Below are 23,208 nucleotides of genomic sequence, written 5' to 3'. Positions count from 1 at the left end.
GTGTGTTCTGCCACCACTTGATGAGCATATTTTTTATCTATCCAATTAAATTAAACTGTCAAAAATTGGTTTCATTGTTATAATCTATCCTTTTCATGATTTTATCTTTACAGTCAGCATGTTTTGGTGAAATTTTCATTAAGAATTATTCTCTAGCGATGATATTTTGAATTTATTCGCTGTCATTTAAACAGAGGTCAACAAACAGTGAAATTGGGCAAGTGTTTCAATAATTACATACTCCGTCGGAGGAGGGACATTATTAACTGGAATGACAAGAATGACCAATTCACTTAGGAGACGCTTTAAAAAAACTAAGTACATTTCCTTGTTTTGGGAGTGTGCTAATTGTTTTTTCAACCAGGTAACAGAGAGAAAGTGCTAATATGAAGTCTGTTTTGCCTGAGGACACAATGGAGGAAACAGTACAGTAGCTTCACTGTACATCTGAGGAACTCCACTCTCATTAGAAAATATCCAAATTAAACTTCTAACCTGAAATCTTTCTTTGTTCACAGACACAACTAAATCCAAAATAATCAGTAAGGTCCACATGTATCATTTTAAAAACATTCATTTGAACTGTTCTTGTAACTGGAATTCCATATATGTGCTTAAATTATTAACACAGTAATACTTTTTAACTGCAGAGAGACACCAGCTAGGCAGAAATTGACACAGAGAGAGAAAATTCATAGTACTGCTGGCAAAAACACTTAAAGTGGAAATGATTGGTCCTTGATTTCGGACCTTCATGTTTATTTGTATCAAAGGGAAAATTCAGTTGGGAAAACTATTAAAAATTACAAGCAGCCAGAATGGCTGGACAATACTTACCTTCAGGAGGCAAAACTCCAAGTACTGCTGACAGATCCATTTACAAGGTGTAGAGAAAACTACACCCAGCTTTCAGGAATGAGGTTTGAGTTTGAGAAAGTTTGAAAGAAGTGGTGGTTCACTCAGGATCCCATACTGTGAGGGACTGCTTTCCGAGGGAAGGAACACATTACAGCCCAAAGAGATAGGTTTAGTATTTTCTGCTTTAACTGTTTTATATAGGCTGTATTAGGAATTTTATCTCCTGGAGGTAATACTGGATGGCTATTTCCTTTCCCTATTATTTCAACAGTTTCTCCATCAATTTCCTATTCCATAATATTTTTAACTTTTGTACATGTGATATTATAGAAAATAAACACATTGACTAAAGCACAATCTGTCATTGAGAACATATACAACAGGAAAGGTCTCTAATAGCTACAAAATTAAAACATTTACAGAACGAGAAGTAATATGTCGGAATGAAATCACTTTCAAAACAACTAAGAGAAAACTGGAGACAGAAAGAAGTATAATAAAAAAGTGCATCAGAAAACTGACCTTGTAGACTAGCTTACAATGAATCAAATGGAACCAGTAATGCGCATGAGGAGAAAGCAATTCATTTCATTCTTTAGACAGCTAATTAGGAAAACACAAAACAAAATGACCACAAGAATTATAGAGACATTATGGAGCAGTAAGAGCAACAGTGTATCTTTAATCTCCTATTGTAAGTTGTAGTCCCTCATATCCTCATTGATTTTCATAATTCATTAAAGTGAATCTTGACTTTCTTTCAAGATCTGATAGAAAAATAACCCTTTTTGTAAAACAGAATAACTTGATATTACAACATTTAATAAATAAAATGTCTGATAGGGTAGCACAAGTTTTGTAAACAACATACAAATTAAATACATGTGTTATTTAATAATACACTTTACTGGACAACATATACACAAAATATACTCTGACCACAAAAAGTAACAACAATAGTGGATCACTATTAACAAGGCTACAGATACAACAATACTGAGAACATGCCTGTTTAATAACAGAACAGAACACAACAAAATGATCACAGTTCTTATTGGTTCACAGATAACAATGAACTTTCAGTTTCTATTTTCTGGCAGGAGTTATGGGAAAACACTACAGTCCTTAAAGCATTTTCTGGGGTATTCTACAGTACCTGCCCTCCATATATACTGCCTACACCACAGTCCTTAAATTTGCAAACATCATACATAGTTTAAGTACCATCACAAAAAAGCCTTAAGAACTGGAATGTATACAATACACTCAATATAGAAAACATGAATCCATATTACATACAGAGAACAGATATTAGAAATTTCACACTTTCAGCAGTGTAATTTTACTAGGTTACTTGTATATTACAGACACCCATGTAAAATAATATATACCATCTACCATAGATGTGAATGACAGTAGTGCCATAAATGTCAGACTAATTTTCAGAGAATTTTCAAATGTAAGCTAAAAGTGTTCAACCATGATAAAAATACTAGAAAAATATACCGGGTATTGCTTTCACCTTTAATAGCACCAAGACAATGCAACAAGTTTCAAAATACCCTATAAAACTATTGAGATGTTACGGCAACAAAAATGTTGATAAATATTGTCACTGTGAACAATCAAGATATTACTGGAATAGATATGCACAAATTTCAATGGGTGGAATGTATTATTCACAGCCAGGAATTTTATCCTGAGCATTCAAATGGACCATGCTCATCTCTGACCAACCACAGGTGGTCAATAACTGCTCCTTCCTGTAAAGATAAAAGGTTTAAGTTTATTGTGTGATAGAGATCATAAATCAAACACTCATACTGAATTAATGAGTAATTTTATTGTTTGTCTTTGTCTACCTTAATTATAAGGAGGAAAAACCAAAGAGAATTCTTACATCATGTGATTCACGCATTAGCAGAAACACTATCTTTACCAAAGCAAACATTTGAAGTCTCTCATAAGCTTGAGCCCACAATTATAGATTAGATTTAATTTGCAAACTCATTTTCCTTGCACTAGGTTGTTTTAATTTGAAATGAAAGCTTTACTTCACTGGCAATTAGCTACTTGTGCTCCCTTCAGTATTATCAGGCAACAGCAAAAAAGTTTCGAAAGAGTTATGTATGACTCCTTGTTGATGTGTTACAATCCACAAAGCAGTATGAAATATTTAAACATAAACAGCACTTTTACATTACCATCAAACGTCACATTGAGGTGTTTACGATAATAGGAATTTTACTAATAAAAACAAACAATGGAAACTCCAGGCTGGAGTATCAACAGTATAAGACAAAGCTAAGATTGCTACTTACCATCAAGATGACACGTTAATTTGCAACCAGGTACAACTAAAAACACTTAGGTCCTACTCATTAACTTTTGGCCGCGGCCTTCATCACAAAAGGAAACACGCACACACTCATTTGTACAAGCATCCCAAAGACAGCAAGGGCAGGTAGGTGTGGGAATTATTGTAAAATCAGCTCACGCACTTGAGGTGGTCACAAGAATAGTGTACAGATGAATGGGAATGAAAGCTGATGAGCAGTTTGGCCTTTAAGAAAGGTAAAGGGAACAGAAAAGCTATACTGATGTGAATTTACCATGGAAGCAAAAGTTACGAAAAACCATAGAACTTTTTTATAGCTTTTTATGGGTGGGGGGGGGGGGGGGGGAGGTACAGTAGTCGCAAATGTTTGAAATTTTCAAAATTAGGTATACACTACAGTGAAAGGTGGGTTACATATAATGTGCACAAGAACTGCAAGAGAACAACAGAAGGAAGAGCAAGGAATGTAATGCGACTGGTGCAGCATACAAGCAGGTTTGACAGACTCTGCCAAAGGAGTTACCTTAGATGACAGGGTAGGGATGCGGGTAAACTGAAAGGAATTGTCCAGAAATGATCATATAAAGGCAGTATGTGGCATGAGGATGCCAATTTGGTGGAAACGAGAATGCATCTCATTTTAGAATGCTAGAATAAAACTAGGGCTATGCAATAGGAAACAGCATTACGTGAAAGAGAAAAAGGATGGCAGTAAACATGTTTCAAAAGCCACTCTGCGAGCAGAATGCTATATTAGCCAGACATGATGAAAGATTTAGCCCAACATTTGCTAAATTTGACTGATTAAACACAATAATTTTATTTTACTTACACGTCTAGTTCCATAGGATCAAATTGAGAAGCAACTCTCCAAGGTCATGGAATGTGCCAGTGCACGAAATTACAACGTAAAAGTAATAACACATAAAATAAAATGTTTATGAACCCAAAAAAATTCAAGCCACAAGTTTAAGTAAACGCAATCAACAATATAACATAAGAATAAACTTAATTTTTCAAGGAACTCCTCAACAGAATAGAAGGAGTGACCCATTAGGAAACTCTTCAGTTTAGATTTCAAAGTGCATGGGTTACTGCTATGATTTTTGAATTCTTGTGGTTGTTGTTGTTGTTGTTGTGGTCTTCAGTCCTGAGACTGGTTTGATGCAGCTCTCCGTGCTACTCTATCCTGTGCAAGCTTCTTCATCTCCCAGTCCCCGTCCCCGACATCTACCGTGCTACCCATCCCTCTCCCCGTCCCAGCCTCCTCCTTCCCCCCACCTTATTGCCTCTCCCTTAATGCCCTGCTGCTCACAGTCCTGCTCTAACTGCCAGGGACTACGGTCATGTGTGTGCTAGTTGCATTTGCGTGAGTGTGTGAATGTATGTTTTCTACTTTTGACAAAAGGCTCATTAGCTTTCTGCCAACTTTTCGACAGTCTTTTGGTTGGGCTTTTCTGTGACTCAGCATCTTTTCTACATGGTATCAACTATCCTTTTCATATACTACTCAATTAATTATAGGAGCATTTCTCTCTGTTCTTGTTTGGAGTCATAATTTTGTGAAAAGGTATGTGATGAAGAAATTGAGTGTCATAGAGTTTTTCTTTAAGCAAATGCATAAACAGTTTCTCATATTCTACACTTTTAAATAAAACATCAGAAGAAACAATCTGTTAAGAGGTAAGGATAAATATTATAGTTTCATTTCTTAGAAGTTAAATATCATATTACCAAAAATACATACCATTAACTTCTACGGCCATTAACAGATCCGTATCCGATTCCCTGCTACAGCCATCCTTGTGGCCGTAAATACAAACATATACGAGAGCTGGTTGAAAAGTTTCTAGCCCCAGACAGCTACCATAAATGTCTCACACAAACAACACAATCTACTTTTATGGTGACCCTTCGCAGGAATGCAAGTCAAGTTTCGCAGCTCCAGTTTCGTTAGTTTTGTCACTAGGATGTGTAGTATACCATAGTGTAAGCAAAATGGCGAATACCAAAAGAATCAAAAACCGTGCTGTGATTGAATATCTTCATTTGAAGAGAATGATGCCCAAGGAAATTGTGGAGGACACGAAGAGTACACTTAAGGACAGTGATCTGTCTTATGCAGCTGGGTGTCTGACTTCAAACGTGGAATAATGTGGGTGGAAGATGTGCCAAGGAGCGGAAGACCTGTCACCATTGCCACTGATGAAACAGTGACTGCAATTCACGGTACGAGTTTGCACGATCATTGAACAATATTGAAGCACATTGAAACCGTGGCTAGAATCTCCCATGGGTGTGCTCATGACATTGTTGTGGATATTGTGGGAATGCGAAAAGTTTCATCTTGGTGGGTCCCAAAAGACTTGAATGCAGATCAGATACAAGAGAGTGTGCAGTGTTGTGAAGAAATCGTCTGCCAATCTGAAGCAGATGAAGTCGGCCTTCTTGCAAAGTATGTGACAATGGGCGTAACGTGGGTTCACCACTCCGATCCTGAGACAAAACAACAGTCACGACAATGGAAACATCCTTCACCCCCTACCCCAAAAAAATTTCTAATTACTTGCAAAAGGGTGTAACTATCAATGCACCATACTATTGCACTCTTCTGTGCAGTTTGAGAGAAGAAATAAAGAAAGAAAGGCATGGAAAATTGGTGCGTGGAGTTCTTTTGCATCAGGACAATGCACTGGTGCACAAAGTCCTCACCACACTGGAAACTGCAGGTTAGAATTGTTACATCATCTGTCATATTCTCCAGATTTGGCTCCATCAGACTTTTTTCTTGTCCCAAACCTTAAAAAATACCTCTAAGGATGACAATTTGACAATGATATGCAGTGACAATGCTTTGTTGGCCTTGAAATTGAAGACCTTCTATTTGAATGGTTTGCAGAAGTTATCTGAGTGTGCCCGCAAGTGTATTAGTGTACATGGGTATTATACTGAAAAATAAATTGGTATTACAAAATTTCTATCATTCTTTTATTTCTTAGATTAGAAATTTTTTGACCGCCCCTCATAAGTGTCCTACTTTGTTCACTTTTAGAAACATCTATAATACAGATTTGGTCTGGATTCTAGCTATGCTTATTTTATTTAAGTAGGCTTATTTAAAATATTTCTGGTAATTTTTATATTACTAACAGTCTTGCTTGAACATTTCATATTAAGTACCTATCCTTATAATACAGTAAAATATGAAATACAAATTACGAAAATATAACATTTTTTAACTCAAGATTTTTGAGTCACGTCACACTAAGACTAAGATACTTCAGTATTCTCCTAGCACAGTTAAAAATGCACCGGGGGCTATTGTCGAGGAAATGAAGGTTGTTAATGCAAGCAAGTTTGACATTATTCCAACAACATTAAGAATTCAAATTTATGGTCTATCTCCACTAAAATCTACAGGGCTTGTCACCCACATTCTCTCTTAAGGGAAGGTCAGGAAAAGAAGATGTTGATGGACTTGGTTCTGGACTGCTCCAACATGGGGTTTCTAGTTACTAAGGAAAATCTACGTGCATCTACAGAAAAACTTATTGAAATGCGTGTCTGTGAAGTTCTAAGGCTGTATTGCACATTATGAACCTGGAAAAAAAGTGATGTCACATCTGTCCCTTGACACAAAATTTTGTCACAAAAAGATGTTGAATGTGGGGCCCAATTCTATTTACAGGGAAGAAAAATAAGAAATTGATTCCAGGAAGCTGAATGATAAGGATACGTCAATTGATAGTAACAGTTTTAATATTGATGAAACCTCTTTTTTTCTGGTTCCTAAAGTGGAATAAATCGTACATTTTTCTGAGCCAATCATTACAATACTTCTTATTAATGATTTTCTGTCCCACTAAATTTCTGTACCTTGTACCTACTTTATGCATGTTTTTTATCTGCTTGTAAAAAGAAAAAATTACTTTCTAGCAGATTGATTCTGGAATTTAAAGCCCCAGTTAGTTTTATAATAATATACAGTGGCCAAAAATGAGGAAATTACTTGCCATAGCTAGAATTAATGTGGCCAAAACTGGGAAAATACACCATTTCATATCCAATACTTTTTTTCCCTTCTTTTGTTATAAAACTTAGAACATCTGTTCCTACATTATTGTAATGTAAAGACTTTGAAACAACAGACAAAAAAGATTTGAAATAATTTGTAAACATTTTCTTATAGTGAACATATACGGGTGTACATGGAGACACAAAAAAGAGAAATTCCCAGATTTCCTGTTTAAAAAACACTTCTTTGCTGAGTGAAAATACACTTTTTCCGTGTTAAGTGACAGTATATTTTCTCTTGGAATGGTAAAACTTATCAAACCTTTGAATGATTAATGTTTTATACACCAGCGTAGAACTTCCCAACACTAAGGCAAAGATTTCACATAATACTGGTCTCGAAGATAAACTACAAGAGAAGCTAAACTTCCACATATAACACTGGTCTCTCTTTGTGTGCATTACGCTTTAAGATGCATCGCACAAATGTGCCTTTAAAATGATGGCATAAATGTCTGGTCTCCTAATTCTTCTAAGTGGCTGGTCCTCAAGGTGTTGAGTTATAAACAAGAGTCAAATGCTTTGCGATTTAAGAAATTCATCGCACATTCTCGCAAGTAGCGCAATTCATCTTGTGTAAAAGGAAATTTACTTTGAAAGTAATGCTTTTCAAACCGCCATTCGCAATACTTTCCTCTGAGTCTTGTTAGAAATAGGGTCGGTTCAGCAGTTGCCCGAGAGTACCATAAAACCAGTGTTACTGTGCGTGCACAACTACAATGATGTAGGAAGCCCATATGTATAAAGCATTAAGAGATCTTACGTCATAAAAGAAACAGGACATGAGAGGATACTGCAAGAGCATTGTAATTTTGTAAGCTGTATTAAAACGCACAATTTGTATGTCCAGATTCACAATGAAGTAAGACCCAAACTGATACTAAGCTTTTCAGTGTGGTTTTCAGGATGTAAATTTTCTTGGAGTACCAGTACTGCACTATTTCCTGTTTGGTTCTTTGCTATGGCTTAATGCCATGTGTGCCAGAAGATGAAAACGTGCTCTTGAAATTCAGTGAAGAGTTTGAACTAGCCAATACTGTGGAACGAAACACTTTGTTTCACATAAATTGACTGCCTCGTTGGAAAAGATTAATAAAAGCCAAATTTCTTTAGCAAACTTCACTGTTATGTGAAGCGATTAATGCTTCACTGCCAAAAATGTGGAAATAAAATAAAATCAGAAAACAAACTAACAATATATTTTAGCCTTCCACAATTATGTGAATGTATTTTAGTTCACCTGTTACCTCCCGGCCACAGAAATCTGTTTCATTTTCATTTGATGTGGGAGCTGTACACGAAGAGGAAACAGCACAATCACTAAATGTAAACGCGGGTCATGTGGATACTACGCCCTCCCCACTACATCTCGGACTGCTCTGCGCATGCATGACTCTGGCAGCTTGGGCGCACCACAAAAATTTTTCTGGTTAGCACTGGCATCGAGTAGCCAGAGGCAGTAGGAGGTACTGTGCATGCGCATCAGCCTGCTGGCAACTGCTCAAACGAACCTAACGTAAGCACTTGTGGCATCACGCTCATCGAGAGCAGTTTGTTGTAAGGATGTATTGCATAGTCTTCATCCTAAGGCCTTTGACACATTTTGCTGTTGGCAGATGCTTGGCTGTTGTTATAAATAGCACATTTCCTTTGCAACTGAAGTTTTTTTTTCTCTGTCTCTCTCTTACACGTTTTATTCTGCAGTTGCGGGATGCAGTAATATCCTTTGTTACCAGTATGAACTAGAACAATTTGAGTGAAAACTAAAACAATGAAAAATTCCCGAGTTTTTCCTGGATGAAAAAGTTCCCGGGTTTTTCCCAGATTTCCTGAGGTGTATACATCCTGATAACACACCCTGCTATAGTCTATCTTGAATTTTCCTTAAGATCGTTATTAGAGATGCCTCAACAAAACTTGCCACAAATCCAGAATGGCAGAAAAGATTCTACAACAACGTACCACACGTACCTCTTTGGCCCCCACTACTATGACTTGCTTGGGGTTAATGAAGAGAAGCCTTTATATTCTTGTCAGTAGTCCCTGCTACAATTGTCTTGATGAAACAACATTACTTTGACTCTTAAGCATTTGCAAACAATTAGATACATATTCAATGCTCTGAAAAGTGAACTGAAACTGAACATTACTGACAAATTCTATGATTTTGAGCTTAAGCGTTATCTCTTAATAACTTATGGACAAATGGGAGAGACAAAACAGTGAAGGAAGATTAAAGATAATGGGAATTATTAACTAGTTAGGATCTTTTGTCACGAGAACAGACAACACGTACTAAAATGAAGACATGTAAAGTAATGGAACACAACAGTCACAACTTCTCAGCTTGTCTAGAAATGGGGGCAAAGTAACCTTATACGCACCAGGTCTATTGATATTTGTTCCATATAGAGGTGGCTGGAATTGAAAATCTTCATCCGCATGTAGCCGTAGTCCTTAGAGCGGAAGGCCGACCAGGATGGTGCCTCCTCTGTGAAGTTGTCGTGCAGCTCCTCACAGCCCTGCAGACCAACAGACCGTCATGACATGGGCATCTTGTAACAACATACTTTCTCACATGTCTGTAAAATTTTTTTGAAAACAGGTTCGTGTTTTTATTTGCAAATGACACACTGGATGACCAATTCACGTCTATGTTTGTGCAGTGTGTGGCAGAGGGTACACAGTGTGCCAGAATCACTTTCCCACCTCCATTTCCTCCTGTTCTACTTGCAGATGGAGTGCAGAAAGAGAAGTTCTTGGTACCCTTTTGTACACAAACAAATTAATCTATTATTATCAACATGTGCATCAAACAATGCACTCTTAGTCTGCAAAAGTAATATATTTCTCAACTTCTACTGAAATGTGGGCTCTCGGAATTTTGTAACGGTCTGCCCCTCCCAACAGCTGAGTTCGCTGAACATACATGTGTCCTGCAAATCCTATCATCAAGGAGAGCCTCCAGGGGATGTGGAAAGAGTCAAGTTATACAGCAACCAACTGAAACTAATAATCATGGAAATTTCTTGTAGATTACTTTACACAAGTGAAAACAAGAGAAAGAGAAAGAGAGAGAGAGAGAGAGAGAGAGAGAGAGAGAGAGAGAGAGAGAGAAGAGAACGCCTCTATTTGCCTTCCTACTATACTCAGCTGCTTTCAAACCATGTGTTTACTTTACACAGACTGCGATCAGCTGTGTATACAGAGGGAGTCACGCAAGATGCAACACACTTTCCATTTTTTGAACGGATCAAGGTATTGGAAAAAAGTTTGCAGCAAACAACAGTCCTGAAATGGGCACAAAAAGAGAAGGAAAAACTGCAGGTGAATATGGGATGAGGGAAAGGAACGAAAGAGGAAGCCGTCAGGTACAATTTTGTACAGAACATAATTTAATCATAGCTAACACTTGTTTTAAGAATCACGAAAGGAAGTTGTATACATGGAAGAGATCAGGAGACATTGGAATGGTTCAGAATGATTAAATAATGGTAAGACAGAGATTTCAGATCCAGATTTTAAATTGTAAGACACTTCCAGGTGCAAATGTAGACTCTGGTTTATTGGTTATGAATTGTAGATTAAAACTAAAGAAATTACAAAAAGGTGGGAATATAAGGAGATGGCACCTGGATAGGTTGAAAGAACCAGAGGTTGTCGGGAGCTTCAGAGGGAGCATTAGGCAACGATTGATTGCAACACGGGAAAGAAATACAGTAGAAGATGAATTGGTAGCTTTGAGACATGAAATAATGAAAGCAACAGAGGATAAAAGAGGTAAAAAGGCAAGGCCTAATAGAAATCCTTTGATGACACACAAGATACTGAATTTAACAGATGAAATCAGAAAATATATAAAAGCAGCAAATGAAGCAGGTGAAAGGGAATACAAATGTTTATATAATGTAACTGACAGGAAGTGCACAATGGCCAAGCAGCTATGGTTGTTAGAGGACAAATGTAAGGATTTAGAAGCATATTTCACTAGAGGAAAGACAGACAGTGCCTACAGGATAATTAAAGAGGCCTTTGGAGAAAAGAGAAGCTGATGTATGAATATTAATAACTCAGATGGAAAACCAGTACTAAGCAAAGAAGGGAAAGCCTGAAGGTGCGAAGACTATGTACTGGATCTATACAACAGCAATATTATAGAAAGGGAAGAGAACATGGACGAAGATGAGATGGGAGATATCATACTCCAACAACAATTTGGAAAAAAAGGGAAAGAAAAACAAAACTGAAACAAGGCTTCAGGAGTATATGTCATGCTGTAAGAACTACTGACAACCTTGGCAGAGCCAACCATGGCAAAACTCTTCCATCTGGTGGACCAGATGTATGAGACAGAAAAAATACCCTCAGACTTCAAGAAGAATGTAACAATTGCAATTCCAAAGAAAGCAAGTGCTGACAGGCATGAATATTGCCATACTATCAGTTTAATAAGTCATGGTGGCAAAATACTAAGACGAATTCCTTATAGAAGAATGAAAAAACAGATAGAAGCCGACTTGCGGGAAATTCAGTTTAAATTCTAGATAAATGTTCGTACACACGAGGCAATACTGACTCGTTGACTTACCTTAAAGGATAGAGTAAGGAAAGGAAAACCTATGTTTATAGCATTTTGTAGTGCCCCCAGAATTTTACGAAAGCCTGGAGACACTTGTGTTGGAGCCGTTTCGAACACGCGTTATTTTAAAGCAGGGCATAAGGATGAGAATGGGATATTGCACCCATTTATTGTTTGTGCAGGTGAAACTGGAAGGGAGATAATTTGTCGGCGCTGGCAAGTATTCAGCGCGACCTGCCAAGAATAAGCAAATACGACCCGGAAGCTCCGTGGCCGGCTGCAAAGAGTAATGTATCATTGTATTGTTAAAAAACAAATGGAGAGACTCGAAACAGTGACTGTTTATTAGACGTTGAACTGCTGTTGAGAGTACGTGGACTGGATGTGGATAGCCAGCCACGATAAAAGCTTGTGTATTAATTGTGTTCAAAAATGTGTAATTAACTGATTCTGGGTGCCCGGTAATGTGTGGGCTTACGTCATAAAGTTTAGTTGCTTTTTTTTTGTACAAAATGGAAATAAATATGTTCTGGTGCATTGAATGATAATCCAATAGTAGCGTATTTTTTAAATAAGGAGGGAGAGGGAGGGAGGGAGGGAGAGAGAGAGAGAGGGAGAGAGAGAGGGGGGGGGGGGGGAGAGAGAGAGAGAGAATTTCCCCTTCCTAGCAGTGAAATCTTCGGAGAAGCGTCCAGTGCTAGCAGAAGACATTGGTGCTGCAAGAAAGCAGAACCAGCATTCTTCAACAAGTAAGTCCACGAAAACGCTTAAGCTGTATAGAGAGAGCTTAACATTACACTAGGCCACCGCAATTTGTAGACTTAGAGAAACCTTTGGCAATGTTGACTGGAATATTCACTTTGAAATTCTGCAGGTAGCAGGGCAAAAATACAAGGAGCAAAATGCTATTTACAACTTGTACTGTAATCAGAAGGCCATTTATAAGAGTTGAGAGGCATGAAATGGAACAAGTGGTTGAGGAGGGAGTGAGACAGGGTTGTAGCCTGTCCATGATGTTATCCAATCTGTAGACTGAGCAATCACAGGGTGTATACGTTGACAAAGAAAAAAAATTCCCAGATTTCCCGGTTGAAAATACACTTTATCCTGGGTGAAAATACACTTTTTCCGTATTAAGTGACAGTATACTTTTCCTCGGCACTGTAAAACTTATCAATCCTTAGAATGTTTATGGTTTTCTACACAGACGTAGAATTTGCTGGCACTTTAGAAAACGAAACCCAGGGGTGGAAAAAATACGTTTTGGAAAGATCTTTGATGTGCAGCGACATGTACGCTGCATTTTTTTTGTGTTACGAAGGTATAAATTCGAATTCCACTAAACACAGCATGTTACTTTCCGAAGCAATGAAATCGAGATTACAATGCGCTTTTGTAAGCCAGTCATAGCTCATGTCACGTGATCTCGCCAGCTGATGACAGCATAGGACACGTGACGTAGTCAACCAATAGCAAAGATCAATCTTCAGTAGGCCGAACACACAAAAAAGAAAAGTTAATGGTTTACATTAATATACATAGTGTTGCTACAAGAAAAACAAAGCTTTCACAAAATAATATTGGTCTCTAAGATTAATAAGCTGCAAGAGAAGCTAAGCTTCCACATATAATGCTTATCTTTTTGGGCGTGTTACACTTTAAGATACATCACACAAATGTGCCAGTATAATTTTTAATAACGATGTAAATGTCTGATCTTCTGGGCTCGAAATTCTTCTAGATGGTCGTCCTCAAAGAGTTGATTTTTAAATGAGAGTCAAACACTCTGTGATTTAAGAAATTCATTGTACATTCTCGCACATAGTTCACCTATCGTAAAAGGAAATTTACTTTGAAAGTAGCACTTTTCAAACAACCATTCGCAATATTTTCCCTGACCTGTTAGAAATTGGTTCGTTTCAGCAGTTGCCAGAGAGTGCCAGATAACAGGCGTCACTGCGCCTGCGCAGCTATGATGACGCAGGAACCCCGCATGTTCATACGTGTAAAACATTCAAAGATCTTGCAGTATGTCATAAGAGAAACAAGACATCAAAGGATACTTCAAGAGCATTGGAATTTTGTGAACCATACTAAAATGCATAATTCGGCTTAAAGTGCAGAATCGTATGTCCAGATTCGGATGTAAATTTTCTAGAGTACCAGTACTGTATTATCTCATGTTTGGTTCTTTATTATGGCATAATGCCATACAAGCTAGAAGGTGCAAAACGTGCACTTGAAATGCAGCGAACAGTTGAAACTAGCCAACAGTGTGAAATTAAACACTTTTCAAATAAACTGACTGCCTCAGCGCAAAAGATTAATAAAAGCCACATCTCTTTAGCAAACCGAAAAAAATAACTTCATTGTTCTGCAAGGCGATTGATGCTTGACGGTCAGAAAGGTGGAAATAAAACCTGAAACTAACAACATATTTTAGCCTACTGTAATTATGCAAACGTATTTTAATTCATTTGGTAGCTCTCAGCCACAGAAATTAGTTTTGTTTTCGTTTAATGTGAGAGAAATAAACGAAGATGAAATAGCAAAATCACTAAACGTAAACACAGGTCACGTGGAGACTACCCACCTCCACACTACAACTCAGACTGCTTTGTGCATCAGCACCGTATCTACGATATTTCCGAAGCGGAGCAATTTAGATAGTGGCGCCCAGCCACACATCTGTAGCCAGAAGCAGGGGAACGTACTACTCGTACGCGACTCAACTGTGCATGCACAAGAGGCCGCCCGGAACTGCTCAAATGAATCTAATGTAAACAGCTGTCACGACCCACTCATCGGAGGCAATTTGTTGTTAGGAAGCACTGCATATTCTTCCTAAAGCCTTTGACACACTTTGGTTCGCAGACGCTTGTATGAGAACTGGGTTTTGTTGTTGTATATGACGCATTTCGTTTGCAACTTAAGTTTTATTTTTATTTTATTATTTTTATTTATTTATTTATTTTTGTTTTTTTTTCCTCTCGTTCATGTTTTGTTGCTGCAGTATTATTCTGCAGAAGTGGGATATGGTAATATCCTTTGTTAGAATATTGGTTCTTAACAGTAAAAATCACAAAAATTTGGCTGGTAACGAAAACGATGAAAAATTCCCGGAATTCTAAAAAATTCATGGGTTTTTTTCTGGTTTCCTCCTGGACGAAAAAATTCCCGGATCTCCCGGGTCATATACACCCTGAATCAGTAAACGAAACAAAAGAAAAATGGGAGAAGAAATAAAAACTTCGGGATTTGCCGATGACACTGATTCTGTCACATACAGCAAAAGAATTGGAAAGGCAGTAGAATGGAATGGATAGTGTCTTGAAAAGAGCACATAAGATGAACCTGAACAAAAGCAAAACTAGGATAATGGAAAGCAATCGAATTAAATCAAGTGATGCTGAAGAAAGCAATCGAATTAAATCAAGTGATGCTGAGGGAATTAAATTCACTGTAGAAGAATGCTTAAGATTAGATGGGTAGACCACGTAACTAATGAGAAGGCACTGAACAGAATTGGGGATAAAATAAATTTGTTTCACAACCTGACTAGAAGAAAAGACTGGTTGATAGGACACATTCTGAGACATCCAGAGATCACAATTTAGTATTGGAGGGATGCCTGGGGGTTAAGAATTGTAGGTGGAGACCAAGAGATGAATATAGTAAGCAGATTCAGAACGATGAATGTCGCACTAGGTATTCAGTGATGAAGAGGCTGGTACAGGATAGAGTAGCACGAAGAGCTATATCAAACCAGTTTTCGAACTGAACATAACAATAACAGGAGAAGAAAATACTATTCTTGATGTTACAGGTAATAAAATATTAACTTTGTATGGTTACATCCAGTGAATACATGATAACCAATGGCCAGAAAGAAACTATGAATCACCAGCTGAGCGAAAGAATTGTCGCCGAAGCTATCACAAACGTTTTCAGATGCTTCTCAAATTACCTTTCACTGAGAGGCAAGTGCTACTCGTAGTTCGCAACACGTTCTGCCAACTAGGTACAAAGCATTACCTGCTGCCAACAACGATTCTGTACAAGTACATCCTCTCTCCACCTCGTTTCGCAGTTCTATGTACACGGCGTCAATAATTAAAGTTGCAGTTTCAAAACGCTTTAGAAGGAGAACCACTGTTCAGAATGATGCCTAATTTGATGAGGTTATTATTGTCACAGGGGGAAACATCATAGAATAAAAGAAAAGAACACTTAACAAAACCTTGACCAATTGATGGGGCTGCAAGCATCAGAACACACACACACACACACACACACACACACACACACACACACACACACACACCCCAACAGAAACGCAGCACACGGCTGTTCTCAGCTTCTGTCCCAGATGCCCAACACGATTGTCTCTATGAAGGACTGCATGCGTTGCTGGTAAAACTCTTTTAAAAGAACTGTGACTGTGCACCAGTAGCCTGCAGAAGTTCTAGACACTCAATGATATGAGAACAGGCATTGGTCCAATGTCTGCTAAGAGTCTGGAGAAAATGATCACCAAATTTGAAAAGACTTGTTCTTTTAAAGTGCCATTTGGTAGAGGGAGGAAAGCTTTCGGCCTGACATCTGTCGAAGGTGTGGTAAAAGCATTACTGGCGGGGTCGAGCAGTGATGTGCGAATGTGCAGTGCACGGGCAATTGCCTGAACAACGGACATGCCTGCGAGAAGCGCACTTAAAATCCTGCGAAACATCCTGCATTGCTATCTGCACAAAATCACTCGCAGTCAGGAGTTGCTTGCTGCTGACCTGCCAACAAGACAAACGTTCAGTCTGGAATTTCTTGCTTACATGAAAGTGGACAATGAATGGTCATGGCACATTTCTCGACAGATGAAGCCCATGTACATCTCCAAGGATATGTCAATATGCAGAATTTCAGAGTATGGGCTACAGAAAATCTGCATGCCTATCAACTGGTACCACTTCATTCTGCAAAGGTGACAGTGTGGTGTGCGTTGACAGCATTGTTTATTGTGGAGCTGTATTTTTTTTGCGGAGAAGAGTCGTGTGGGTCCTGTCACTTGTAAGCACTATGAGAGTCTTTTGGCACCTATGTCATTCCAAACCTTCAATAGTGTGGATAGGATCATTTTTAGACAAGATGATGCTCCTCCACACGTTTCACAGCCAGTGTAGTGGCTTTTACAGAGGTATTACAAAAATGCCACAATTATCAGCTATCATTTTCCTACAGCCTGGCCATCCAGATCACTTGATCTTAATCTGCGTGACTTTTGGCTGTGGGGTTATCTGAAACATATCGTGTTCAGGTCTCCAATGAATGTAGCTAAACTGAAATTGCACAATGTGCAGTGCATTCCGATGTGATCCCCATGACACTCCAGCCTGTTGTGGAACATACTGTGTCTCTATTTCAACCTGTGACGGGAAACAGTGGACAGCACACTGAACATGTATCGTGCCCTTTTTGGCTGCAGGACAGTTAAAAATAGATTTTTCTCATTCGATGTAGTACGGCCGTGCCATGGTGGATGGGCTTACTAACTAACAATACCACAAATGTAGACTGTCAAACTTGTGCACCCGTGCACACTGAACAGTATGGATGGTGTAACATACAACTCAAACCACTGCCATCAGGTTCATCTTCCATTTGTAGCCGACCCCATCTATGTTAATATGCTTACAGTATCACCTATTTGTAAGATTTTTGTTACCCTTTTTTTCATTCCACCGTGTTTTCCCCTGTGTTAATAATATGCTGTTCACATCTGACTTCACTCTGAGCAGTGGTTCTCATCTACATCGATTTGAATCTGGAACTTAAATCGTGGACGCCCTGTACACTGATCCGCCAAAACATTTTGAACACTGCCAACTATGAGACTGAATGTTTTTTGGTGGCATTACGGGCACCGTGGCATGGTAACGGAAATATATACACAGAGCAAAGGTGAGTGAGGAGACAATACATGCAAATCCACTGTAGTGAGAGACAAAAAAGGGATGACTGTTATGGTCTGGTGCCCGAGAATGAGCATCTCAGAAATGTCAAAAACGGTCAGCTGTTTCCATGCTGCTGTCATGTGCGACCATCTCTAGGAGGTCATTGAAAGACAGTGAAACCATGTGTTGGATGTCTGTGCATTGTCACAGAATGTGGATATGGGGCAATTGACCAGTTGGTAAACAAGGATAGCTGGCAATACCTTGTCAGATCTGACAATAGAGTTCAATGCTGATTCAAGTACTACTATTCCAGAGCACACACTTTTGAGCGTGGGACTCCACAGCAGACGATCCTTCTCTGAGCCCGTCCTGGCCCAATGATGTTGTCAATTACAAGGGTAGTGTGTGAAGTTCGCAGAATCACCACCAAATGACAGTGCTAGTGCAACAAGATTCTGATGTAAAGACAGGTTATTGTTTACAAGCACTGAGATCTGTAGTGCAGACATCACTCTGTTGTTCCAGTGTGGTGATTTGTGAAGATGGAAAAAAGTGAGATTCAAGCACTAATTAAGTACTCTGTAGAGAAAGGGTTGAAACTGATGGAAATTCACCCCAATTTTCAGAACATACTGGGGGATTCAACTGTTGCCAAGAGGAGAAACGAGTTTAAATTTGGTGGGGGCAGCTTAGATGACGATCTGCACAGTGGCATGGGAAAGATGTGCCATTATACCAGAAATTATTGCAGAAGTGCATACAATGATCACATAAAATCGCCGACTGAAAGTGTGAGACATTGTTGAAGTTGAAGTGATGTCATTTGAACAGGCATATTACGTTTTAACAGTGGAACTCAATATGAGAAAATTATCTGTTGGATGGGTGCTGCAACTGTTACACAAGATGAGAAATGCTACCAGAATGCAAATGTCCCGACAATGAGCAGGGAGCAAGCAACAAGATTGTGTGCATCGATCTGCGACCACAGATAAAATCTGGATCCATACTATATTCTTGAGACAAAACGACAGTCAAACCAGTGCAAACATGTTGAATCACGATCACCAAGGAAAACCAAGGCAATACGGTTGCCTAGAAAGATTATGCCATTAATTTTCATGGATGCGAAAGCGGTTCTGCTTATAGATTGCCGATAAACTACTGTTTTGCCATGGCAAAAAATACCTAAACTAAGATTAGAATTGTTGCCACACCTGCCTTATTCATCTTATTTGGCTGCATCAGACTTCCATCTCTTCCCAAAGCTGAGACTTTTCCTCAGTGGATTGATATTCTGTTTAAATGAAGACCTGGCAGCCGAAGTTGATGGGTATTCTGCACACCTGGCGAAATCTAATTTTCGAGATGGGTTCAAGGCAGTGGAACATTGCTGGAGAAAGGGCATTAGTGTACAGCAAGACTACACTGAAAAATGAAAAAGGTTCACCGATGTTACTCATTTCTTTCTATTCCATTCTGAGAACTTTTCAAACTACTCTTGGGCAACTCCAGTGGGCATAGTATCATCAAGACGGGAACCTGTATCAATGGAAATGTGTCATCTGATCAGGTGAATAATGCTTCTAATTGTGTCGTGTCATGGTATGCTGCTGTCCACTTGGACAGCTACTCGAAACCTGCACCACGCCATGGGTGTAGGCCGATGGGGGTAGTATTATCCTGTGGGGGATATTTACCTGGGCTTTAATGGAAGCTGTGGCAGTAACAGAAGATGCTGTGACAGCCATGGATTACACAGACGTTGTGGGGACCACCTGCTTCCTTTTATGCATTATGTCTTCCCTGACAGTATTGGCAGCATCAGACAGGATAACTGTTCATGTTACAAGCTGGGAATCTCACTTCATGGGTTTCAGTAGCACAGCAGTAAACTCACACTGATGCCTTTGCTACCACCCTCAACTGATCTGAAAGCAATGGAACACACCTGCGATGATATCGAGTGCCAGTTTCACACCCACAAACCAGCAGCTCGTAATTTATGGTAATTGTGCATAGACATCTGGTACCATATACTGTACGAGGGCTGTGTGCAAAGTTCTCGGCCTCAACCAGAGATCACGCCACTACTTGCACAATTTTCCCCCCTTACATTAGTACACGTGATAGTAGACGCCACGTAACATTGCATGTCATTCTAGACAGCAGTTGACTTCAGGCTGTCATTTGAAGCAGTTGTGGTGAATGTGGTGGTGTAAAACAAAAATAAAATAAAATAAAATGAAATTTATTTGATTACTGTGCAGTGCATAAATTCTTTGTAAAAGAATGTTAAGCACTGACCAAAATCCATTTGCAGTTTCTGAATGTATTTGGCAGCTCTTCATCCTCAATTTCCATCGTGAAGAAATGGGTGGCCGGCTCTCTTTAAATGTGGCTGTGGAAGTGTCCAAGATGATCCACATGAAGGACACCCAGGCAGTTAAAGCACACCAGAAATAATCGACAAAGTAAATTATACGATTTTGGAAGATCGGCATGTAAAGGTATGTGAAACTGCTAATGTTATAGAATACCAGAGGAACATGTCACTCACATATTGTACCAAGAATTGAACATGAGAAAGCTTTGTGCAAGAGGGGTGCCATGTGTGCTAACTGCAGATCACAAACGTGTTCACACGACACTTCCCAAGATGTGTTTGGTACTGTTTAAGAAAAACAGAAGTGATTTTTTGTGTCATTTTGTGACACTGGATGAAACGTGAATTTACCACTACACATCCAAATTCAAACAGCCTATGCAGTTGATAGAAGACAGTTTTTCAGCTCCAAATAAGGCAAGGATGGTGCCAAAGCCAACAAAGATTATGGTGTCAGTGTTTTGGGATGTGTAGTCCTCAAAACTGAAGCAATTCCTCGTCAGTTAGAAGTTTTCGTTGAACCGAAAAACACTGCAGCTATAGATGGGTACTTTGCAGCAGTTCCAGAACACTACAGAGAGGGGATAATGGCATTAGGACACCACTGGATGAAATGGATTGATATTAGAAGAGATTTATTTTTCAACACAAACTTCTTTGAAAACATAAGTTGTCATTTTCACTATCAGGCCCAGAACTTTCCACTATGAAAGCATAAACTGTCCTTTTTGCCATCATGTTGAGAACTTTCCTTTGTCGAATCCACACGATGCACAATCACTGCTGTATTGCATTCCAAAGTTGGACCAACGCATATTTAGCAGATGACCACATTGTCTTGGCTCATCAGTGTGTGGTCTGAGTTGGAGTGTACTTATTTCAATACTTCAAAAATTGAATGCTGGAAGAGCACACACCAAGCAGTAACAAAGTCAGTTCTCAGACCAATAAATGAGCAAGTAAATATGAAAAATTTGCAGTAGAATAACTGCCAGATAATGAATGAAATTAAGTTTTTTTAATGGCAATGAATACTTTTTGAATTTAAAATTGACTATCTTTACAAACACTCTAATACTTGAGAGTGTTCGGTGACCAGGAAAGTTGAAACTTCCTGCAGGACTAAAACTTTATGCCAGATAGGGCCTCGAACCTGGTACCTTTGCCTTTGCCTTTTTGAGAAGATGTTCTACTGACCAAACTATCCGAGCACGGCTCACGACCCACCCTCACATCTTCATTTCTGCTGTTAACTTTCCATCGTATAAACTGCACTCCTTAGTTTCAAGAGTGCTAGTCCAGCAGGATAATGTCTGTAAGTTTCAAAGGTAGGAGAAGAGGAACTGGTGGAAGTAAATCTGTGAGGGCGGGGTCACGATTCTTGCCCAGATAGTTACAGGTACCATAATTGATACTCTTATTAAAATATCAGTATCAGCAGCTCATTGCTGGCTGCTGAAGACCTAGGAGGTCTGGAAACTACAGGAATGCGACAATGGTAGGCGAATCCCTGGGGACTGCGCAAGCTTTTGAGTCGTGAAAGCGAGTCGGCTAGTGGCGACCGGCCGAGATTGTCGGTTAGGGTGCGGCCTAGAGATGTGAACAGAAGTTTAATTTTGAAGTATACCGAGTCTGATAGTGAAAATGAGAAACATCAATCATGTTCATTTTTGACTACTCAAAAACATTAATTTGTGATGTAAAATCATGTAGAACAGTTCAACTTTGGGAACCTTTTGAAGACTGGGGAATGTGACGAGAATGTCAGCATATAGCAAATAAATTTCTTATATAACCGTGTACAAATGTTGAATATCTGAAAAGTAACTATATAACTGAATTATTGTGCCTCATGATAGTTGAGAGAAGGCAACACCTGTGCTTAAGTGAGCAGAGATCAGTTTCACCGAGAGAATCTGATGAGGGTCTACAAAACGGAAAAAGCTGAAAGAATAAACAGTGTTTAATTTTGAGACTTACTGGTGCAAAACAATCATTAATTACAGTTCCATATACATAGAGGAAGCAGCTTGTAGGTCGGACTAGCCACACCGTTTAAATAACTGCCACCGGGATAACTGATGCACAAAATCCCTGCCACGTGCCTGACAGCCATAAACTCAAGGGAACTCTTCAAGTAAATTCAGAGATGAGAACAGAGGGTCAGTCATAACAGGTCACTCAACAGAGCATTTTCCTGCAAAAGGCAAAGGTTCTGGGTTTTAGAGTCCCTGTCTGCCACGCAGTTTTAAACTGCAAGTGAAAATTCATTCTGAACTTCAAAAATTATTTACATCGGTTTAACTCGCAGTTTATGCTAAGGTAATATTATTTAAGATCATAATATAATTAACACACTTTCCCTTGTATTTTAAATAAACAGTGAAATTTTTAAATTAAAATTGCTTCATAATTACCACACATTAGATAATACCAAACACATTTCTATAATCAGGAAACTTACAATTAGTACAGGTAAAAAGTTTATTAGCAAGGTCAAAATTTCTTTTAAGTACACAGTACTACATAACCTGAGAACCAAACTCTTCTCTAAAATAAAAACCACCCACAGCGACACTAACTTCACCACAGCAATCTGCAAAACATAAATTACTGTCTGAATAATATGAATTAAGGAAACAGGCTCTGATGTAACACTGATATTTACCAGGTAATTGTTGTCTGAAGGTAAGGCTATGCACTGAAGTCACACTACTAAGTACATCTGTGAGTACTCACCAAAAGTTTTCTGTACTTTCACACTGTAACATTAATTCTCTGTAAGGATAGCAGAAATAGCACTGTAGATTGTCAAACATGATCATCCACTTACTGCCGATCCGGTTGTTACATGGACAGGAGCACGCGGGTTCCTGTAAGGAGCTTCGTAGCTGCCATTGCGTACCACGTAGTTGTAGATGGGCCACAGACGCTCATATGAATGCTCGTGAGCCCAAATCAGCAGGTCCACACCGTATTGGCAGAAAACTTCCTCTAGACCAAACCTTAAGAAAGAAATAATGAT

General features: G+C 38.9%; 1 protein-coding gene across 1 annotated transcript in view; it reads right to left on the bottom strand.

The window, feature by feature from the left end:
- Positions 1 to 1,745: 1,745 nt before the first annotated feature.
- LOC126106616 (acid phosphatase type 7) overlaps positions 1,746 to 23,208 on the bottom strand; it is a 93,471-nt gene continuing 72,008 nt past the window's right edge. The window contains exons 7-9 of the mRNA XM_049912966.1: positions 23,017 to 23,188; positions 9,655 to 9,792; positions 1,746 to 2,621 (exon numbers count right to left, since the gene is read on the bottom strand). Of these exons, the coding sequence (XP_049768923.1) occupies positions 2,553 to 2,621; positions 9,655 to 9,792; positions 23,017 to 23,188 (379 nt within the window). The 3' untranslated portion in view covers positions 1,746 to 2,552. The remainder of the gene's footprint in view (positions 2,622 to 9,654; positions 9,793 to 23,016; positions 23,189 to 23,208) is intronic.

Source organism: Schistocerca cancellata, chromosome 10 (genome assembly GCF_023864275.1).
Source record: "Schistocerca cancellata isolate TAMUIC-IGC-003103 chromosome 10, iqSchCanc2.1, whole genome shotgun sequence".
NCBI lineage: Eukaryota > Metazoa > Arthropoda > Insecta > Orthoptera > Acrididae > Schistocerca > Schistocerca cancellata.
This window is presented reverse-complemented; position numbering and strand designations above follow the sequence as displayed.